We start from the raw sequence: 19,118 nt of genomic DNA, 5'->3' as shown, positions 1-19,118 counted from the left end.
TTTCTTTAAACATATTTAATTATTAAATTATTTTTAATATAACTTTTACTTAATCAATAATTAGACTTATAAAACTATATAAAATATATATAAATATAAATCAAAATTTATTATTAAAATATTTTTATATTCGCAGCATCGCGGGTCTTTCCCTAGTAACTCATGAAAGGTAAATTTTACAGGGAAATATTTATAAATCAATATGTTTGCGGGACCTGTATGCAATTAGCCCATTATTTTTATTTATTTATTTTGTAGAGCGTACCCAGACTCGTCCAGCCGTTCCGCGGCGAAACTATCCTACGGTGCAGCCAAGACCCCATGGGGGAAGAGAAGACGACGATCGCCTTCGACGGCGGCGAATCGGCAGCGCAGGAGAAGAGGAGGAAGCAGAAGCAGCAGAAGAAGAAGGGGGCTGTGGTGGTGGTGATGGGGGCGACGGGCGCCGGGAAGTCCCGGCTGGCGATCGACCTGGCCTCCGTCTTCCCTGGTGTGGAGGTCGTCAACGCCGACTCCATGCAGGTCTACCACGGCCTCGACGTCGTCACCAACAAGCCTCCTCCCTCCGATCGCAACGGTCTCCTCTTCTTGTCTGCTATCTTAACATTTAGGGCTTGCTTGCTTGGTTCGCTTATTTTAGACTCTGAAATTAAAACTTAAGACCGACGTCCACTGATTCAGCTGTGGATTCTATACTGATAGTCGGTGTTTGTTTTATAGGGATGGGATTTCGATTTTCATTCCACTCTGGAATAGAATAGAGATGACTCCAGATCCTCAAAATTCTCTCTCACCAACGCCTCCCCTCCTCTCACTTCATTAATCGCCTCTCCTCTAACTAAAACTCTATCTCGGAATAAATTTTAGGTGTCATAATTATCTATTCTGATTTTCATTCTAATAATGAACTAAATATTTTTGGATCGTTCGTAGTTCCATTTTTCATTCCAACGCAATCCAATTTTATTTCTCATTTCCATTCGACTCATGAACCAATCACGCCCTATAGAATAATCTGTTGAGATTCTGAGTTTGAATTCTGTTATTATCAGACTCTTACACTTTGTGTGGTTGGAGAGAGAAGAGGAGAGGGAAGAAAAGAAAATTAGGAGAAAAAAATTTCTGTCGTTTTGGACCAAAACTAGACGAGGAAAAAGAAGAGAAATATGGAGGAACGTATATCTCCAAAAGTGGAGAGAAGTGGAGAGAAAGGAAGAGAAAGTTATTTTCTTTCTTTTCTTCCTTTACTGCAAACAACAGAAAAGAAAATTACTTTTTTTCTTCCCCTCCCTCTTTTTTCCTTCTTTCTATTCACTCATTTTTTCTTCATCCATATTATTTCCAACAATCCAAATGAAGCTATAAATTCATTTGCACTCTGTTTGAATGGAGAGAAAATGTAAAGAAAGTTAGAAAAAAAGAATTATATTCTGTCAAGTGGATCAAAACTACAGACGAAAAAAAGAAAAAATGGAGAGAAATAGGAGAAGATAATCTTTCATAACAGTTAAATTTTTTCCCTTAAAAAATGGAGAAGAAGTGTAATTTTTTCCCCCTCCCTTAGTCCAAACAATAAGCAAAAAAATTACTCTCTTTTTATTTTTATTTTTCCCTCTCTTTCGTTTTCCTTTTCTTTTTTTTGGTTTTTTGGCTGTCATATCTCTCTGTCAAAACAAAGTATTAGTTTCTCTCCGTTAATTTAAGTTTACACGTTTTGGGCCTATCAGTATCAAAAAATCTCAAGGGTGAGTGTTGAATATAAATTAATAAAAACTCCTTTCTTTATTAGTTTTAGCTTTTAGAGAGATCGTTTGATCTACTCGTCTTATCGCTTACAACATAACTGTGGAAAAATATGTTATACACTTATACTCCCCCTAAACATTAACAATTATTCATGCCCATCCAAACTTTGAAAAGTTATAAATGTTGCAGGAACTTACAGTATGTTTTCAATCAACCACCCGTCCCAATTTCCTCACTTCTTGTGACATTCCGTAACTAATTATAGACTTATAGTACATCTCCATATGGCAGTTATTTGATCGTTAAATGTTTATGCTTACTTCTTTGGCTTCTGAATTTCTAAATAATTTTGGGTTAGATGAATATTGTATCTTTATATTGTCATTGATTATTTAACAAAAATAATAAAATTGGGGTGAGGTAGCTGATTGGGATGAATTGTAAGTTCGCATAATGATTTTTTTTACCCCTTTTTTCTTACTTTTTAAAGTTCAGGTCGTCATTTGCAATTTTGCTATTGTCGCCAGAAAATCAGTCTATTAGGAAACAGTTCAACAATAGTCTTAACAATATTTGTTCGATTCCAGGTGTTCCTCATCATCTTTTAGGCATGATTGATGCTTCTATGGAGTTCACTTCCAGAGATTTCCGTAATCTTGCTATTCCGGTATAATTCTACTTAAATATTCTTCTTTTATTTCATGTTTCTAGAAGGGGATTTTGATTGTATCTTATGAATTGAATTCAATATTTTGTGGTTGTTAAAGATCATTGATGACATATTATCACGCAATGGCCTTCCAGTTATTGTTGGTGGCACAAATTACTATATCCAGGTTGAGTTCCTTTCAAATAATCTTCTTAGCATACTCAAGTTGTAGTAGGATTCTAGCTCAGTGATTGATTAGTTAAATTTTTTGTTTCTTGGTTGTGATAGGCTCTTGTGAGTCCATTCCTTGTCGATGATGTGTTAGAAGACTTGCATGAGTGCTCTGTCGCTGACCTATCAGGTGAAATCAGTGAAGGACATTTACGTGCCCTGCATCTAGTGAAGTTTATCTCTGAGTCTTTAGTTTTTATGCCTTTCATCTGTTGATTTAGATCTTAAAGATTTTGATGTGAGCGGAGGGTATGAGCGCCTTAAGGAGATCGATCCAGTTGCTGCAAACAGGATCCACCCAAATGACCAGAGAAAAGTAAGGACATTATGTTTTTCTTTTTCCCTTCCTCAATTCACCTTTCATAGCTTGGTTTCCATATTGGTTGCCCCTAAGAAAGGTTAATCTTAGATTCTTAGTGAGTTCACAGATTTTTGCTATGTCATTTGTGAAATATGTGAAATGGATACAAGGGACAGAACATCACATAGTGCCTGCTTTTTATGAAGAAAAAATATGTTCTTCCAGCTATGCACTTTATTGTGTTTTTTTCTCCTATCTGCTCGTAGTTACAGGCATTTAAGTTTCTCACACGAGGCACGTGAAAGTTTCCAAGTTGAGGTTTCGTTTTTTTATTCCTTTTTGATGTTCTGTGAGAGGTTACTAGCTTGTATTATTATTTATTTTGCTTCTCTATATCTTTAGAATCATCAATTAGCAGTAAGATTTAGCTTCTTTGAGGTCTATGTGTATTTATCTTTCGGGCATATGAAGCTTCCTTTGTTGGATTTTTCTCTAACATTGTGTTATTCCTTTTCCTTGCTAACATTTTCTGACGCATGCTGCAGATAAATCGGTACCTCAGCTTACATGCTAGCTCGGGTGCTCTCCCTAGTAACTTATACCGAGGAAAGGCTGCAGAGGTGAGGCAGTTGTACTAAACTGATTTGGAGAACCTTGTTAACTATTAATGCTTGCCCTCATTACATATGCTATTACAATATATTACAAATTTTCGCCTCAAATGTAATTCTCTTGAGTACAATAATTATAGCACAAGTGTTTGCTTTTTGTAAGAGGGGGCAAAAAATTTCTTTCTAAGCCAACCATGGTCAGTCATCTTCTTCAGCAACCCCATAGGTTTTTGTTGATGGTGAAGGTGTGTGTGATAAATATGAGACTTGTCAGCTTTATATGATGTTCCCAACATTTCAACTTTAAGGTGTATCTTTCATGAAGTTTTGCAACTTTTGAATCAAGGGCAAATATGCCATTAGTCTATTTGACTAGTTTTTTAACACAACCCAGCTGCCCTTTGCATTAATTAGCCGGATGATACTTGAGAAAAGTTGAGTATGTTCCATTTAAGGGGTAAATAGTATTTCTTTATGTGGAAATTTTGGGAAACATCACATCTGCATGTATGAGTAAATATGAAATCTGGCAATAGCATAGAATATTTATGAAAATCTATGTGAAACTTGGTAATTTGGTTTAGTTTTATTATGCTTGTATCACCTGGATCATGTGTAGCTTCTTGCATTGCCTTTTCCTTTAAGTGGATTTTATGTTTTGTGCATTTTATTTTAACTTTGAAACATGATTCTGTACTTTTGTATTTCTTCAATTTTACATCCTTATTTTATTGCAGCTGCTTCATGTTTTAGTATGGAAATATATATGTTTACTGCATTGCTACTCGTTCTTTTTTGGGGTAATTGCTTATATACCTCTAAAAAGTTTTCGACTTTCTGATTTACCCCTCTTAGAAGGCTAATATTGAAAATACCCCCATTAAGTTCTAACTTATTTCTAATATACCCCTAGAGTTAAATTCTGTTAACAATAGCTGTTATCTCTAGGAAATTACTATTTTGCCCTTTCAAATATACCCTTCTACCATCACCAACTTTTCTTATTTGCCCTTAAGTTAGGGGCACAAAAAGTATTTTAACTTTTGATCTTTTCAAATATACTCTTTTACCATCACCAACATTTCTTATTTGCCCTTAAGTTAAGGTAAAAAAAACATTTTGATTTTTTTTAACTTTGGTAGATATTTAACTTACGTTTAACCCAAGTTAACTTAACGGATGGTAACTGCAGGGATATTTTGAAATAACGGAGGAACATATGAGTGGTATATTGGAAAGAAAAAAAAAGTTGGGGTAAATGAGATATTTTCGAAGTTTTGAGGGGTATATTGGCAATTATCCCTTTTTTTAATTTAAATCATGTAGCAACTTAGCACATGTACTTGACTCCATCCAAATGTCTTTCTAATCATTCTAAATCTGCTATGCCTCCTCTTTTCCAGTGCAGTGTACTTGCCTTATTATGGTTTCCCTTACTATTGTGTACATAATTCCCTCCATTTCATGCTTGTGCTAAAAGCTGTGTAATATGTGATGCAAATAGTGATGCTCTTTTCTGAAAGAAATCTGATTCTTTCGTTGGCAGGACAGAAGTGGGGTCGAGTGAGCAATTTCAGATACAATTGTTTTTTTATATGGCTGGATGCTTCCCTTCCTGTACTGGATCGATATGTTGACCAAAGAGTTGATTGCATGATTGATTCTGGTCTGTTGAATGAAGTGCGTGCTATTTACAATCCATCTGCTGTTTATACTCGAGGGCTGTTTCAGGCTATTGGCATTCGTGAATTTAACGACTTCTTTCAAAGTTACTTTGCCAACAAAGATGCTGATTTGCGTCATAAACTTGCTGTTTCTGATGTTTTGAATTCCAATGATGATAAACTGAAGAATTTGTTAAATGAAGCCATTGGCAAGCTAAAAGCCAACACGCGCAAGCTTGTCCGCCGTCAAGTAAACACTTTCTGCTCCTCTAATACCTGCTTTTCGTTGCATCCTTTAAATCATGTACTATTTATTATGACTTTAATTTATACTTTTTGTTATGTTTAGAGACGAAGACTTCATCGGTTGAAAAAAGACTTTGGGTGGGACTTGAATTATATTGACGCAACAAAAGCGTTCTTTTGTATGCTTTCTTATCTTTTGGCTCTTGATCAAACCTAGTTACCTCATAATTATCATTTACTTAGTTTTTTTTTTTGCTTTTTTGCCTTTCATCAAATGTATGTTTTGCTAGGCGAGGCAGGAGATATATGGCATACGAAAATTGTGGGCGATTGTGTTGATTTACTTAGAACTTTTTTGTGCGAGAATGCTAGTTCTTTGGCATGTAGTGAAGAACTTGGTGATGTTCAAAGCCAGGTACTGGTTTCAAAGGACTTGTGGACTCAATATATCTGTGAGGTTAGTTTTCTCCCTTTGGCTTTGTTAGAAGCCAGAAGCAGATTCTTGTCCCATGTTCAACTGTTTTGTATCGCACATTTCTTTTGCATTTTGAATATTAACTTGTTTTTTTGGTCATTTTTACATGTATTCGCCTTTATATCTATGGTACAATTTGGTTTGAGCGTAAATTTAGGGCAGTAACTATTCTTATCCCTAATTATCCCATTATTACAGAATTACCAAGATCAAAGTCAATTTCATGTTTAATTTGACATCAAAGTGATAGCTATGATAATTGCAGGGATAACTATAGCTTTGAGGGAAAACTCTAACGACTATGGAGGTAAGTGGGGAATAAAGCATGGAACAACTGAGGCAGCTGGAAATATAATAACTCAAATAGAAAAGCTATATTATTCTGAAATTAAATATTCCGATGCACACCTAATAAAAATTGAGCAAAAAGTCAATAAAATAGGAACCAAGAACCTATTGGTGTGCTCAGGACTTTTTTTATCTTCAGAAGGCTGTCGAGAATTAATAATACTGAAGCCTTGATCAGATGCAGTTCAGTCTGGAACAATCCTTATTCTAAATCACCATCAATTGGGCTCTAACAGTGGTCAGGTTTGAGAAGAACAGCAGCAAGGATGGTAGCGTATAAATGGCAGCAAAGGGAGGGTGTGGAAGAAAAGAAAGCCCAATCCAGCGCAGCAGGAGAAGAGAGAAGAGGATGCAGCGAGAGGAGAGCGCGAGAGAGAAGAGAGAAGAGGATGCCCAATCCAGGGGCAGCAAAGAGGAGAAGAGAAGGGCCTAACCCATGGCTGAAAGAGAGGAGGAGATCGTCAAAGCAGAGACGACGCAAGAGGATGCAGAAACCTCAGCTGAAAATTACCAACATCTTACCTCAATGCCGGAACCAGCAAATAGTTATTTTAATTAGATCCACCGATAATAGACCGACTAGAAATCCAAAGGACAAGGGTCAGGCAACACCGATAATAGTCCGACAAGCAATCCAAAGGAAAAGGGTCTGGCAATTAGGAAAATAGGTTGAACCTGCTAGGGTTTAATGAATCATAGGGCATTAATTGAAACCCAAACCCAAATATGAAGCCCCAGTTATTCAGATCTGAACCAAAAGTGCAAAGATGAAAGAATTAACTCAATTAGAAGTAAACTGATTGGGCAATTTAAGATTGCACTTGAATCGGACTCGAACAGCTTCTAAAATCATTAAAAGCCCAGTGAATAAATCAAAGCAATTATGGAGAAGATAGATATCTTCTTAATACCCACCCATGTGCATCATCGGAATGGCACACCACTAACAATCTGAAAATGACTAATCAATCACAATTAAAACATAAGTTCTTAAACAAAAATTAGAACTTAAAGAGCTAAAAATATGAGAAGGCTCATTTCCGAAGTGCATCAATAATGCTATTCTAGAGGAGGTTGGAACTGTTATTGTTAGGTATATTTTCTAGGTTTAGAAAGCCGGAACTGACGGGCTGGTTGGAACAGCTTAACTAGGAACTGGTCCGACTGCCAATTTGGTATTGTCTATTTCATCCTAGCTTACAAATCGTTTCATGAAGAAAATCGTAAAAAGAATTGGCTAATTTATGCTGTAAACAATTTAAATTGGGCAGTCATATTAGCCCCTATTGAGAATAGAAAAGAATAGAAAGGAAAATTCCACTTCTTGGGTGTTATAGGGTTTGAATATCAAACCTTTTTAAGTAAAAGGTTGACTGTTCGTTGACCACTTAGGCATTGAACACAACAAATCTTGTATAATTTTTTTAACATACATTTATTAAAAAACTATTTGCTGTAATTATGGTTAAACCCTAATTCGACGTTGGTTGAATCTCTGACCCTTAAACCTCTCTTTTAGGACTTTTTTTTAAATAAAATAACCCTCTAAAATTTTGGTATTTGCGAAATAAACCTGCTAAAATTATATTTGAAAAACTAATCCTTTTTTTTGCCATGTAGGAGTTATGTTGGAATTTTCTCTTAAAGACGGTGAATGATTCACCGCCTTCATAAAGACGGTGAACGATTCACCGCCTTCCGTATTCCTCACAAAAGCGGTGAATAATTCACTGTCTTTCACTTATTTACTGTTTCTTTCTATATCCTATATATAATCCTAGCAATCACATAAATATTTCAACAAATCACATGTATCTTAACAATCTAAAAATTCTAATAATCTATCCATACAATTTTAACAATCAAAAAAATTCTAATAATCTATCCATACAATCCTAATCATCAAACATCACATATCTTAAGAACTTAAAAATCCTCATAATCTATCCATACAATCCTAGCAATAAGAAAAATCCTAATAATCTATCCATACAAATTCTAACAATCAAAAAAAAATTCTAATAATCCATATACAATCCTAACAACCTCACTTTTTTTATTTCCCGTATAATCTACGTACAATTTTTAACAACCTCACTTTTTTTTCTCTTTCCAAAAAATTATGAAGAAGGCGGTGAATCATTGACCGCCTTAATGAATGCGGTGAATGATTCACTGCCTTTAAATGACCTTGAAATCTTTCAAAATGCGGTGAACGATTCACCGTGTTTCGAGAATTAGTTTGCCAAATATCAATTAGATTGGGTTATTTCGCAAATTATAAAATTTTAGAGGTTATTTTGTAAGAAAGGTCCTCTCTTTTATACCAAATCGGTTCTCACAACACTCTGCATTTTAGAATCACATAGTTTTATTAGAATTATTATTGCCTTCGAAGGTTGTGATATTTGTGTTGGCGTGTCTTTAGTTGAACTATCATGTAGTGGCAAATCCACCTTAACTTCAGTGGGGTCTATTGACCCCACTAATGTAAACTAATGAAAGGCCTTCCATTGTCTCTTTGACCCTACTATGGGGCTAGTTGACCCTAACATAAATGGCCCCAAAGTGAGGTCAATAAAAAAGATGGTGCTGTGTACCAGTGCCATCTCTTTATTTCTTGTGGGCCCATGTGGTAGTGGGCCCCCAAGAAGACAGAGGGTTAAAAGTCGAACACAAAAAAGGGTAGTGGATCCAGCAGTAGCAGCATCTTTAAAAAATAAAAAATCCAAACTTTTTTTCATCCTATCTTTTTCTTACGCTTATTTTAACCACATGATAATCTAATTAGTGTATTATTAAGACTCCAAAGACCAAACCCAATACCACTTACGTGCCTACTAAATCTCTTTCCACCCAATTTTTTAACTGGGTTGCAAAGTATTAGATATGTGTATTGATTTCTATTTGCTTTTTATTACTTGTGAATTTATTCTTTTTGTTTGTAAATAGTAGTTGTTTGAGTTGTTATAGTACATAAAAATATATTTAGTACACTAATTCTTTATTTATTTTATATTTTTGTTCATTATATATTACCCTACTATGAAAATTTTTTGGATCCACCACTGGTATCATCTATAAGCTTCTTGATAATTTGTGGTCTCCTCTTGTTTATGCATTTGAGGCTTGGATTGTGATGGTAAAATACTAGCCAATCCCTGAGTTGTTCTTGAAATAGTGACAAGGAATGTGATGCAGAATTGGATGCAAATATTATTTATTCGTTTAGGTTTTTAATTATTTTTTCTAATTTTTGGAATTATTTTGTTTGTTAATTTGTTTTAGTTGGTTTAAAGATTTTTTTAGGATTTATCATATGAAATAAATCTCTAAAAATTAGGGATATAGTTTAGGTGTTTTATAGATATATTCGAATTAGAAAAGATTCCTAAAATAATGGAATTTGAATTAGATTAGGATTATGTTTGGAAGGTTATAAATATAGCCTATGCCTTGTAATTTGGAGAGATGAGTGATGATGGAATAAAATTTGGATTTGTGTTTTGACTGCGATCATGGTATCTTCTTCCCTTCCTCTTCTCTGCTGTGTGCGCCGGCAAGATTCTTCTTTCTACGAGATTCTATATTCTCTTTCTCTTCTTCTTTTCTCCTTTCATCTATTTCTCTCTTCTCCTTCTTCTAAATTTTCTTTTCCCCTATTATTGGCTACTTTATTAAAAAAAATTACAAAATAAAAAAATTTGAACCTTTTCTTAGAGCCGTACTACTTGTTTTATTTTTTCTTTTTTTTTTAATTCTGAAAATTAATTTAAAACTTCATTAATTCTTTTATAAATTAAAAAAACTAAAAATTAATCTAAAGATTTTTAGAAAATTCTAAATTTGGTTTTAAATTGATTTTGGACTCATCACTTGCAAGATAGATTAGAGTTATCCTAATTTGTCCCGCATCAAAATGTATTATAAAATGCATGTATTTAAATGTTGCCAGGAATGCAACTTTTGGGGCACTATTAACATCTAATGTCAAATAAACTACTGCCATAGACCATGTCTTATATAGGAATTGTTTTACACATCATAATTTTTTGCTTTACTATTACTGAATCTACGTGTGTCATGGGCTTCCCAAGGCAAGAAAACGAGGAAAGAAGGGATGAAAAATTGAAATTTTTTTTTTTTAAAGAGAAGTAGATTAGGTTTAGGGCTCTGATTCGTTACATGTAGTTTGTAAGGAGTGGCTCAGTATTGCTCAGCTCATGTTCATCTATGAGTATCAATTTATGTAATATACCCTACCGCTCATTAGATTCTTCTATGAGACAGATGACATGCCTTGTTTACTTCGTCGAGGGACGAGATACAAGGTTGACGATCGATTTAGGTAGCTTATGTTCTGGCCATCGTTTTGATTCTTGTTTGGTGCCCGATTTGCCGTTGGGACGTGTTCTGCTTTTACACAGTCCAATAGGTTCCAGTAGTGCCCTGTATGTTGTATATTCCACTGAGCTACCCCGAGTGTAATATAATTTTTGCTATCAACCTGCCCCCTCTTTTGGTCTTTTGCTTCGCTGCTCTACTGCCAAAGGAGCCTCCGAATAAGAATTTCTTGTTATTCTTTTGCGGATTGACTTTAATTTTTAATTACACACATACTCCAGTGGAGTAGCACCTTCTTATGTAGGATGAATGTAAACATGAAATGTTGTATGCAATCAAATCCTTTTATTAAAAGGTTCTCTAATGCAAGTTGAATGCAACACAACGGGACCTACAATCCGGACTCGCAAAGAAAAAGAAAAAGAAAATAGTTCTAGACCAAAAACAAAGAAGGGGGCCGATAGATGACGCGAAGCTAAAATTAATTAAGAAATTGGGGATGTTCGATGTAAGGTACCGGACTTCTAAAACTATGAAGTTACGGTGTACATTTAAATGGTTCCGGTGAGGTTGCGGTGGAATGTAACATACTGGATTTTTTTTAAATATAAAATAAAAATAAATAAAAATAGTATGAGAAACTATTTTTATTGGATTTAGAGGAGTAAAACATAAGTCAGGAGTGACTTGTGCTGAAATCGGAGCGAAAACAGAAGATCTAGAATTTTCTGTTGGAAACGGAACAGATAAATTAGCAGAAAATGCACAGTCTCATAAAATTATAAAAATTGGAGGATAAGTCGGAAATATTTTAATGAGGCTAGATTTAAAGTTTCATATTTTTCTGACCCCCGTAGAGTGAGAAATAAAATCCGAAAGCCATCTGATAAAGATTGCAGTTCGGCACAGTTTTCGGTGACCAAATGGGGTCGAAACTGAAATATTAAAATTTCTTTGGACTCTTTAAGTAAAACCGAATATGACTGTCAAATTTGAGCTCAAACGGATATTCAGGGAGCTCCGGCGAAAGATATCAGATTTGGAGCTGCCTGATGTGAATAGTGTATGCTACTATTGAGGGTTGACTATAAGTAGAAGCTACTAGGCTTCTCCCTCTCCATCAGCCGACCACCATCACCACTACCATGCGTTCATGGTGAAGGAGAGAGAAACCCTCTCTTTCTCTCTCTAAATATCTCTCTCATCTCTCTAGATCTTTCGCCCAAATTCGCGGCGTTGGTGGAGATCGAGCTTGCGAACGCGTTGGAGGCGACGGATTGAGCTTTCGTGCGCCCGTTGGAGCGACGTGTTTTCGTTGCGGCGTTCACATTGGGGTAAGCTTTTGGGATTTGGCTTAATCCTTAGCTTTAAGGGTTCTAATAGCCTCTAATGTGAAGTTAGCTTGTTAAATCCTTAATATTTGGATTGTTTGGAGCATATGTTGAGGCTAAGGTGTGAAAATGGGGGTTTGCAAATTAGGTGGGGTTTGATCTAATTTGACCCTTCGTAAACCTAATTGATAGGTAAACGAACGCGTTGGCGAAGACGGTTCGGCGATTCGTGGAGCCGGTGCGAAGTTATTAAAGAAACGGACGTTTAGGCTTCGGGTCCGCCGGGAGGGCCGAGGCGACGTCGTAAAATCATGGAATCTGATTTGAGGCACCGTAACAACAAAACGAAGACCCTTTTTGCCCGAGGTTGCGAAGCGATGCGCGGTCGGTGCGCAATTGCAAGTTCCGGCAGAACCGGGCACCGGATGCTGCGGGAGGCCGATTGCAAGTGTCGACAAGCAATCGGAATGCGCTAACAGGTGGGTTGTGCTCACCGAAGTTATTAGCTCACTTCCATGTCGAAGCGAAAGTATAACACTTCTTGATGCATATAATGTAAATGCATGATGACATGAGGCATATACTAAATGATGTTGACATATCATGAGATGCTAGTTGATACATATACATGATAGGGTATTAGATAGTCGCATTTCTATTCTTGCATGATCCATAGTAGTGTAGCAACATGAGTTGGCACTTGAGTTAGGACGCATGAGAATAGAGGAATGGTGACATAGAACCCTATAGAGATAAGTTAAACAATAACTTGATCTTGTATTGATGAATATGATGATATATGACTAGTATAGTCGGGACAATTGCATTATGGCAAGTGACATGTGAACCAAGTACATACTTGACGAGTGGCATATGTATACCAAGTAAACAACTTGACGAGTGGCATTAGAACGTAGTGTTAAAAGAACACTTGTGCATGTTGGTCATAGTGACCGGGTACCTTCGTTGGAAACGGATTTGATCATACTCACACAGTCTGTTCAGCGCTTGTGGCGGTCGCCCCGCACAAGTAGTGCGAGCTCCGGAGTCTTGGCACGTGAAACGATTGGGATAGCCTATTTGGGGTCCCAAGGGATAGCCTATATGGGGTCCCGCAGACGGTCCCTCGGGGGTTCGAGTCCCCTTCCATAGACGGATTTGAGATGTGAGTTGAGGGCGCGCCTATGGGCCAGCTAGAGGATTGGGTAATAAATTCATGAGAATTATGTGCATTGTAAAGGTAGATAAAAACCTTGTGAGCAAACAGTAAAGGTCAATGAAACCTTATGATTAGAATGGTAATTGACATGAATCTAAGATAGAGGAAAACTTAGAAGTCAATTGGATGAGCTATGGATAGCAGGATTGAAAGTAGTATCAATTGAACTACTAGTTGGCTATATAGTTGCATTATTGCATATCGCGAGGCAATGCATGGTATTGTTAGTTGCATAATTTTACTATCATATCTATCTGTTTATTGAACTAACCTGCAGCTTGCCTCCTTCGGACCTGGTGGGTCGAGCTCTTCCCTTGGGTGGCCGTACCCACTGGGAACTATATTTATATAGTTCTCACCCCCGTGTGGTTTTGGGGGTTACAGGTTCGCACGTGAGCGGCGCGGCGGCGCAAGGAGAGGGCGTAGCTCCGTAGATAGCGCCTTACCACCGAGACCAGAGATAGCGGTACCCCAAAGTGGCCTAGCTTAGGGGTTAGAGATGAAAGAAATAAACTTGTAATAATTATGATTGTATTTGGAAGTTGAGGATGTATTGCAAATAATGTAACATAAATGTGAATGCTTGTAATAGCATAGGATTTATGTTGTTTGATACCTTCCTTATGCAATCGTTGTCTGAATATTGTTCCTGTTTGGAACCTCTTGTGATTGTAATGATTGCGACGCCTTGGACGTACAGGGAAAACTCTGTCCGTTTGGCGGTCTGTCGGCGTGCCCGAACCGACCAAATAGGCGGGCTCGGGGCGTGACATTCGATCTAATCTGTCAACGCTCTGTAGGCGATATTAGTAACTCCAAATTGAAAAGGGACAGCCCGTTCTTAATCTATCGGATCCAAGTCTCTCTTTGGGCAGCATCTATGGACAAAAAGCAAAGGGGAGTTATTTAAAGGAAGGGGGTTGGGGAGAGGGAGAATAAATGAGAGGATTGAGATAAGATGATTAGAAGGATAAAAGAAAAGAAAACCGATTGTGCTTGGTGGACAAGCTAGATGGCATTGGTTTGATCATTGACGTCGAAATGATCGGGAGGTGGCTCGAGCGTACCGATCGGTAGTGGCGAGGCAAGACAGTGGTGATGTTTGCAGGTGGCAATGAGACGTCATGACAGGGCGGCGTTGTAGGCGGTCGCGACTCCAGGTGACGGTGGCTGCGATGGTAGAGACGACGTCGATGGTGGGTGATGTTGACAGCGATGAATGCAGGCAGAAGGAAAAAGAAAAGAAAAGAAAAGAAAAGAAAGATAAAGGGACTCACTCCCCACGGACTCACTCTGATCGACGCATAAATGCGAAGGATACTAGAGAACACATTTCAATGGCTATAGCAATATTCATCTTCACTATTTTAATCGTTACATACATAGGCTTATTTAAAGAGCTTTCCTAACAGATGAATAAGCTCGAAATAAAATCTCAACAACCATCCTAACAAAATAAAAATATCATAATATAATCTCCACTTATCCTAATAGAATAAAAATCTCAACCTATTCTAACAGAATAACTAAAATCTTAACTTACCCAAAGAAACAGATTTTTAAACAAAATCGCATAATCCTAGATACTTCTAGAAATTAACGGGTGCAATTCAATCCGAACCCAGTCCGGATTGATCGAGCCACATGCTCAAGTTGCATTTGCAGCGTCAACGACGTTCGTACACCTGACAAGGGACCCGGTCCGCATCACTTTCATTCGTCAGACCCTTTGTGTGCCCCAAGGGCACTTCCTTTAGTACCCTAGGCTTGTCGGTGGTACCTTGTACGATTGTTATGGCATAATTCTTACTGTGGAAGTGGTAGCATCACACATTCTCACGATCTGCAATCACCCGATCGACATTCCGGTGTGGTCCTGATTGTTTATCTTAGTGTCACGTTCCGGGGTCCCTTTTTGTAAAGCCATTTTGAAATCGGGCCATTTAGTAACTGAGAATCAGTGAAAAAGTGCCTAATTTTTTTTTTCTTCTTTTTCTAACCTTGACCCAAGGACGTAATAGACCCGCCACAAATACAAGAAATTTTTTGTTTAAATGGACAGTCTTCCCTGTATTAGCACGGCGTAGCACATAGTACAAGTGACAACCATGACATACCACTCACACACACAAGACCCACAAGTACAAGGATCAACATTCAACAAGTTTCCACGTTATACAGCTACCGCCCTTAGTCACAATCATTCCACATTCACCCTATTAGTTGAAAGCGTCTCCCACACGAAGACCTTATTTTGAAACTCTTAACTTTTCGAAAAGCCTCGAAAAGCCGGAGACCATTTTGAAAACCGTTTTCCGCATGAAAACCTTTATTTTAAAAACAAGCTACCGCGAGGAGTAGAAATCCATTATTTGCGAAAACCACTAGTATATTTTAAAACCTTCTTTCGAAATCTAAGTCCAAAACCTCATATGTAACCAAAGTTTCACTAGTAAATCTATTGAACCACAATACTGTCTAACTACTAACAAGTATAAGCGTGCCAAGAATTTGAGCTGTCAAGTCCATCTACTAACATGTATACATTATGAATCAAACAAAAACTGATACTGTAAGGCTGGGACCTCTATCCCATGCTATCTACGGCCTCACGCACCGTCTCGATAGCTCCAACCCGTGTCACCTGTGTAAGTTTTAAAGGAGCCCAAGGATCTATCTAGATTGTATCCAACACCTAGAGGGGGGTGAATAGGTGTAATACCCAAAAACCACAAATCTTAATGCGATAAAAATAAGTGTGAAAAATAAAAATCACACCGAGATTTACGTGGGAAAACTCCAATTTGGAGAAAAACCCACGGGACCAACACGCGAAAAAAATAATTCACTAAGAGAAAAGATTATAAGGTGATTACCGACTCCACAGACTCGACCTCTCTTAACCTCTTACGAATCTCGCGCAATCCTCCAGGTTGTCCACGCCCTCACGTTCGAATCCACGAATGCCTCGGACACGTCCGAATCCACGAACGCCACTCGAATCCACGAGCCTACGATCCGAATCCACGAACCGCCTTTAATCACGCCGAATCCACGACGCCATCCATGAAAAACATCATGCTATGGTGATCCTTCGCTTAGAATGTTGATGAAGAACCAGAGACCAAACTCTAAACGAAGTCTTAGATCAATTCGACATTAAGATCTCGAATTACGATATCTCGAATTGACCTAAAAGAGGTTATTTTGTAGAAAATAGGTTATGAACGAAATCCTAGCCTCTAGGGTTTCTCAAACATGTATTCTCATGATACTTAATTTGTTAGAGAACCTCTAATAGCTTATTTATAGACTTTAGAATCAATTAGAGTTGGATTTGAAAATTGAAAGCTTTTCGGATTTTTTACATTGTGTACCGGTACACTTTTAAGCTGTTATCGGTTACACGATGACGGAAGAGAAAACCTGCGCAACACTGTAACCGGTGACAAGTCGCTGGTTGTACCGGAACACATTTTGTACCGGTACACTTCCGATGTTGTACCGGTACACTTTGCATAAATCTGATTTTTTTCACAGTTTCGAGTTTCGCAAAGTTCCGACGCACTTTCTAATCGAGTAAACTTTGAGTTTATGATTCTAATGCCTATAACTAAGTATGAATCATTATAACATGAATTAAAAACTTATCTGGACATCGTGATTCACGTCATGAGTTATTTTTCGATTTCTTCGAAGTCTTGGATTCTTCGATCTTCGACGATACGCACCGATCCTTCAAGACTCCGACTCACTTCATGAAACTTGCCAACACACAAGACTTAACAACCTGTAGACAGAGGGGTGAGAAACCAACAAAGGGTTTTCCAGTGGGTACCCCAAGCCGATGAAGGCAAGTGTACTCACGGGTAACCGAGTATATATAAAGGAGAGTCTATGGTAGCAATATAAGTGAGAGGAAATGGAACTATAATGCAACGACCGCTATTGTAACCAATATGTGTCAACCGAACGAAGTCCAAAAGTACTTAATCTGCATCGCCGTGTCGGTCTAAAGAACTCAGGCAAAAGCCACGTTCTGCTTGCACACCTGGCATATAACCCTAGCACTGGGCTCACGGGTTGGACGTAGGACTACTTTACTGGAAAAGAACACCGTCTTGCAGTGGATCAGACCGTTGGTGTATGTGAAATGCTCACGAGCTGTGGCGATCGATGCGAATATGATCAATAGCTGTTCGTCGGCGAATACTGACAATCTAACCCCTTAGGGTGCACCGACCAATAGGTCATTGAAACAATACTGGTATATGAGCACTGACCACTTAAGTCAACTAGATTGTACAAGGTCATCAACAGAGTATTGACCACTTAGGTCAACAAGAAAGTACGAGGTCATCAACAACATGAGTATAGGAGCACCAACAAATCAGGTCATTTAGGATGTATCTATAAGAACCGACAACTCAGGTCAATAAGAAAGTACGAGTTCATCAACAACATGAGTGTAGGAGCACCGACCACTCAGGTCATCCTATCCACGAGAACCTATCACTCAGGTCAACAATGATGCATCCACGAGAACCGACCACTCAGGTCAACAATGGGGTATCCACAAGAACCAACCACTTAGGTCAACAATAATGTACACGATCATGTAAAAGTAACCACTACTGCTCTACTTCTAGGTTATGACATAGGAAAACAAGAGCATAACTAAGTAGAGCATATGTATAGCGAAGTCATATGGTGTCAAGCTAGAATAGACTAGATATATGCAAGAACAAGTAAGAGTGAAGGGAACATCACCGAGCGTGCACCACAATACCGACTTTCGATCAAAATACCCACCTGTGTCTGCAGCTGCACCTAGCTCCCGTGGTCGAGGATCGTCGACTGGACCTAAGTTAGGTCCACAGAGTCAGGATCTAATCTTACCGACTTGATACACATCGATCACAATCCCAAACCACTCGCCGAATAGGTTTCCTAAAATCGATTCCCGAACTCGTCGGGAATCCTGAAAAAAGCACCGGGATGTCCCCAAGACCCTCGAAATGTCTCGAAACGCCGCGACTTGTGCCACGAGTCACTCGCTGACCTGAAGCGCACCAATTTGGGTGTCTGGGGAGCAACTACAAACTTCTAGGTTAACTCGGTTATCATCGGAGCTTCCGGTAGTGTCCAATTTGGCACTGGAACCCTCTGCCGCTCACCTGTTGCCTCCGAACACTCGAGGCAACCACGACGGCTAGCCAACAAGGCTAGGTGATGATTTCCAAGGCAACCACGCAGCTGGAAACTCATCACGATGCGAATTCGTGTTCTATCGGTGACTTTGTTAGAAACGCACCGAAACCTTTTTTCGTTTACACGAAGGCTTCGAAACCTAGACGACTAGTCCATAGTGTCACACACAGTGACCACGCGCTGCCCGCGGCAGCCTATGCAACGACATTTGCAAATAAACCCCTAAACATTTCAATAATTGCACAAAATAAACATTTAAGTGATTGTTTAGTGTCTATACCGTAAATCGTGCGCCTTCGGGACGACGCGAGAGCACGAGCGAATAGGTCTCGACGTGTCGGTCCTCGCTGTCCGGAGCGCAAACGACGGCCGAGGAGCGTGCCGAAGCTTTATGAAGTGCTGTAACATAAGTGTTCCGGGAGCGACGATGGCACCCTAGCGAAACAGAGCCTTTTTGGTAGGATTCGAGGTCAGTACGACTGTTAGCGAGGGTCAGGTATCGCCGTGCTCCCTTTTCGGCAGATCGGGGGAGCTTCAGATGGCAAGCACTAGGCAGATAGGGCTGGGAGCAGGTAGCTCCGGCCGGGGTTGGGTGCGGAGGCTGCGGGGAGCCTCGTGCTCCCCTTGGCCGGCTGCGGCGGTGGCGGCGGAGAAAGGGCAAGCCTAGCCCACATAAGCAAGCCCAAGCCCAAGCTTCACCTGGGCGATGCGGTGGCCAGGGAGCTCAAGGCTCCTAAACCCT

The 19,118-nt window shown here is 38.8% G+C and overlaps 1 protein-coding gene across 7 annotated transcripts in view; it reads left to right on the top strand.

Moving 5' to 3' along the window:
• LOC109725534 (tRNA dimethylallyltransferase 2) overlaps nt 230–19,118 on the top strand; it is a 40,584-nt gene continuing 21,695 nt past the window's right edge. Inside the window, exons 1-11 of one of the 7 annotated variants that reach the window (XM_020254760.1) lie at nt 230–577; nt 2,334–2,413; nt 2,514–2,582; nt 2,684–2,756; nt 2,848–2,942; nt 3,473–3,547; nt 5,090–5,452; nt 5,552–5,627; nt 5,821–5,905; nt 6,189–6,230; nt 6,508–6,618. In XM_020254760.1, the coding sequence (XP_020110349.1) occupies nt 322–577; nt 2,334–2,413; nt 2,514–2,582; nt 2,684–2,756; nt 2,848–2,942; nt 3,473–3,547; nt 5,090–5,452; nt 5,552–5,627; nt 5,821–5,905; nt 6,189–6,219 (1,203 nt within the window). In that variant the 5' untranslated portion in view covers nt 230–321 and the 3' untranslated portion in view covers nt 6,220–6,230; nt 6,508–6,618. Of the gene's footprint in view, nt 578–2,333; nt 2,414–2,513; nt 2,583–2,683; nt 2,757–2,847; nt 2,943–3,472; nt 3,548–5,089; nt 5,453–5,551; nt 5,628–5,738; nt 5,906–6,188; nt 6,619–19,118 lie in introns of those variants that run through there. The other 6 variants (XM_020254759.1, XM_020254757.1, XR_002220296.1 and 3 more) reach the window with 6 other exon arrangements.

This window comes from Ananas comosus, linkage group 20, assembly GCF_001540865.1.
Source record: "Ananas comosus cultivar F153 linkage group 20, ASM154086v1, whole genome shotgun sequence".
NCBI lineage: Eukaryota > Viridiplantae > Streptophyta > Magnoliopsida > Poales > Bromeliaceae > Ananas > Ananas comosus.
The sequence above is the reverse complement of the archived record's forward strand: the minus strand, read 5'-3'. Positions and strand labels throughout refer to the sequence as shown.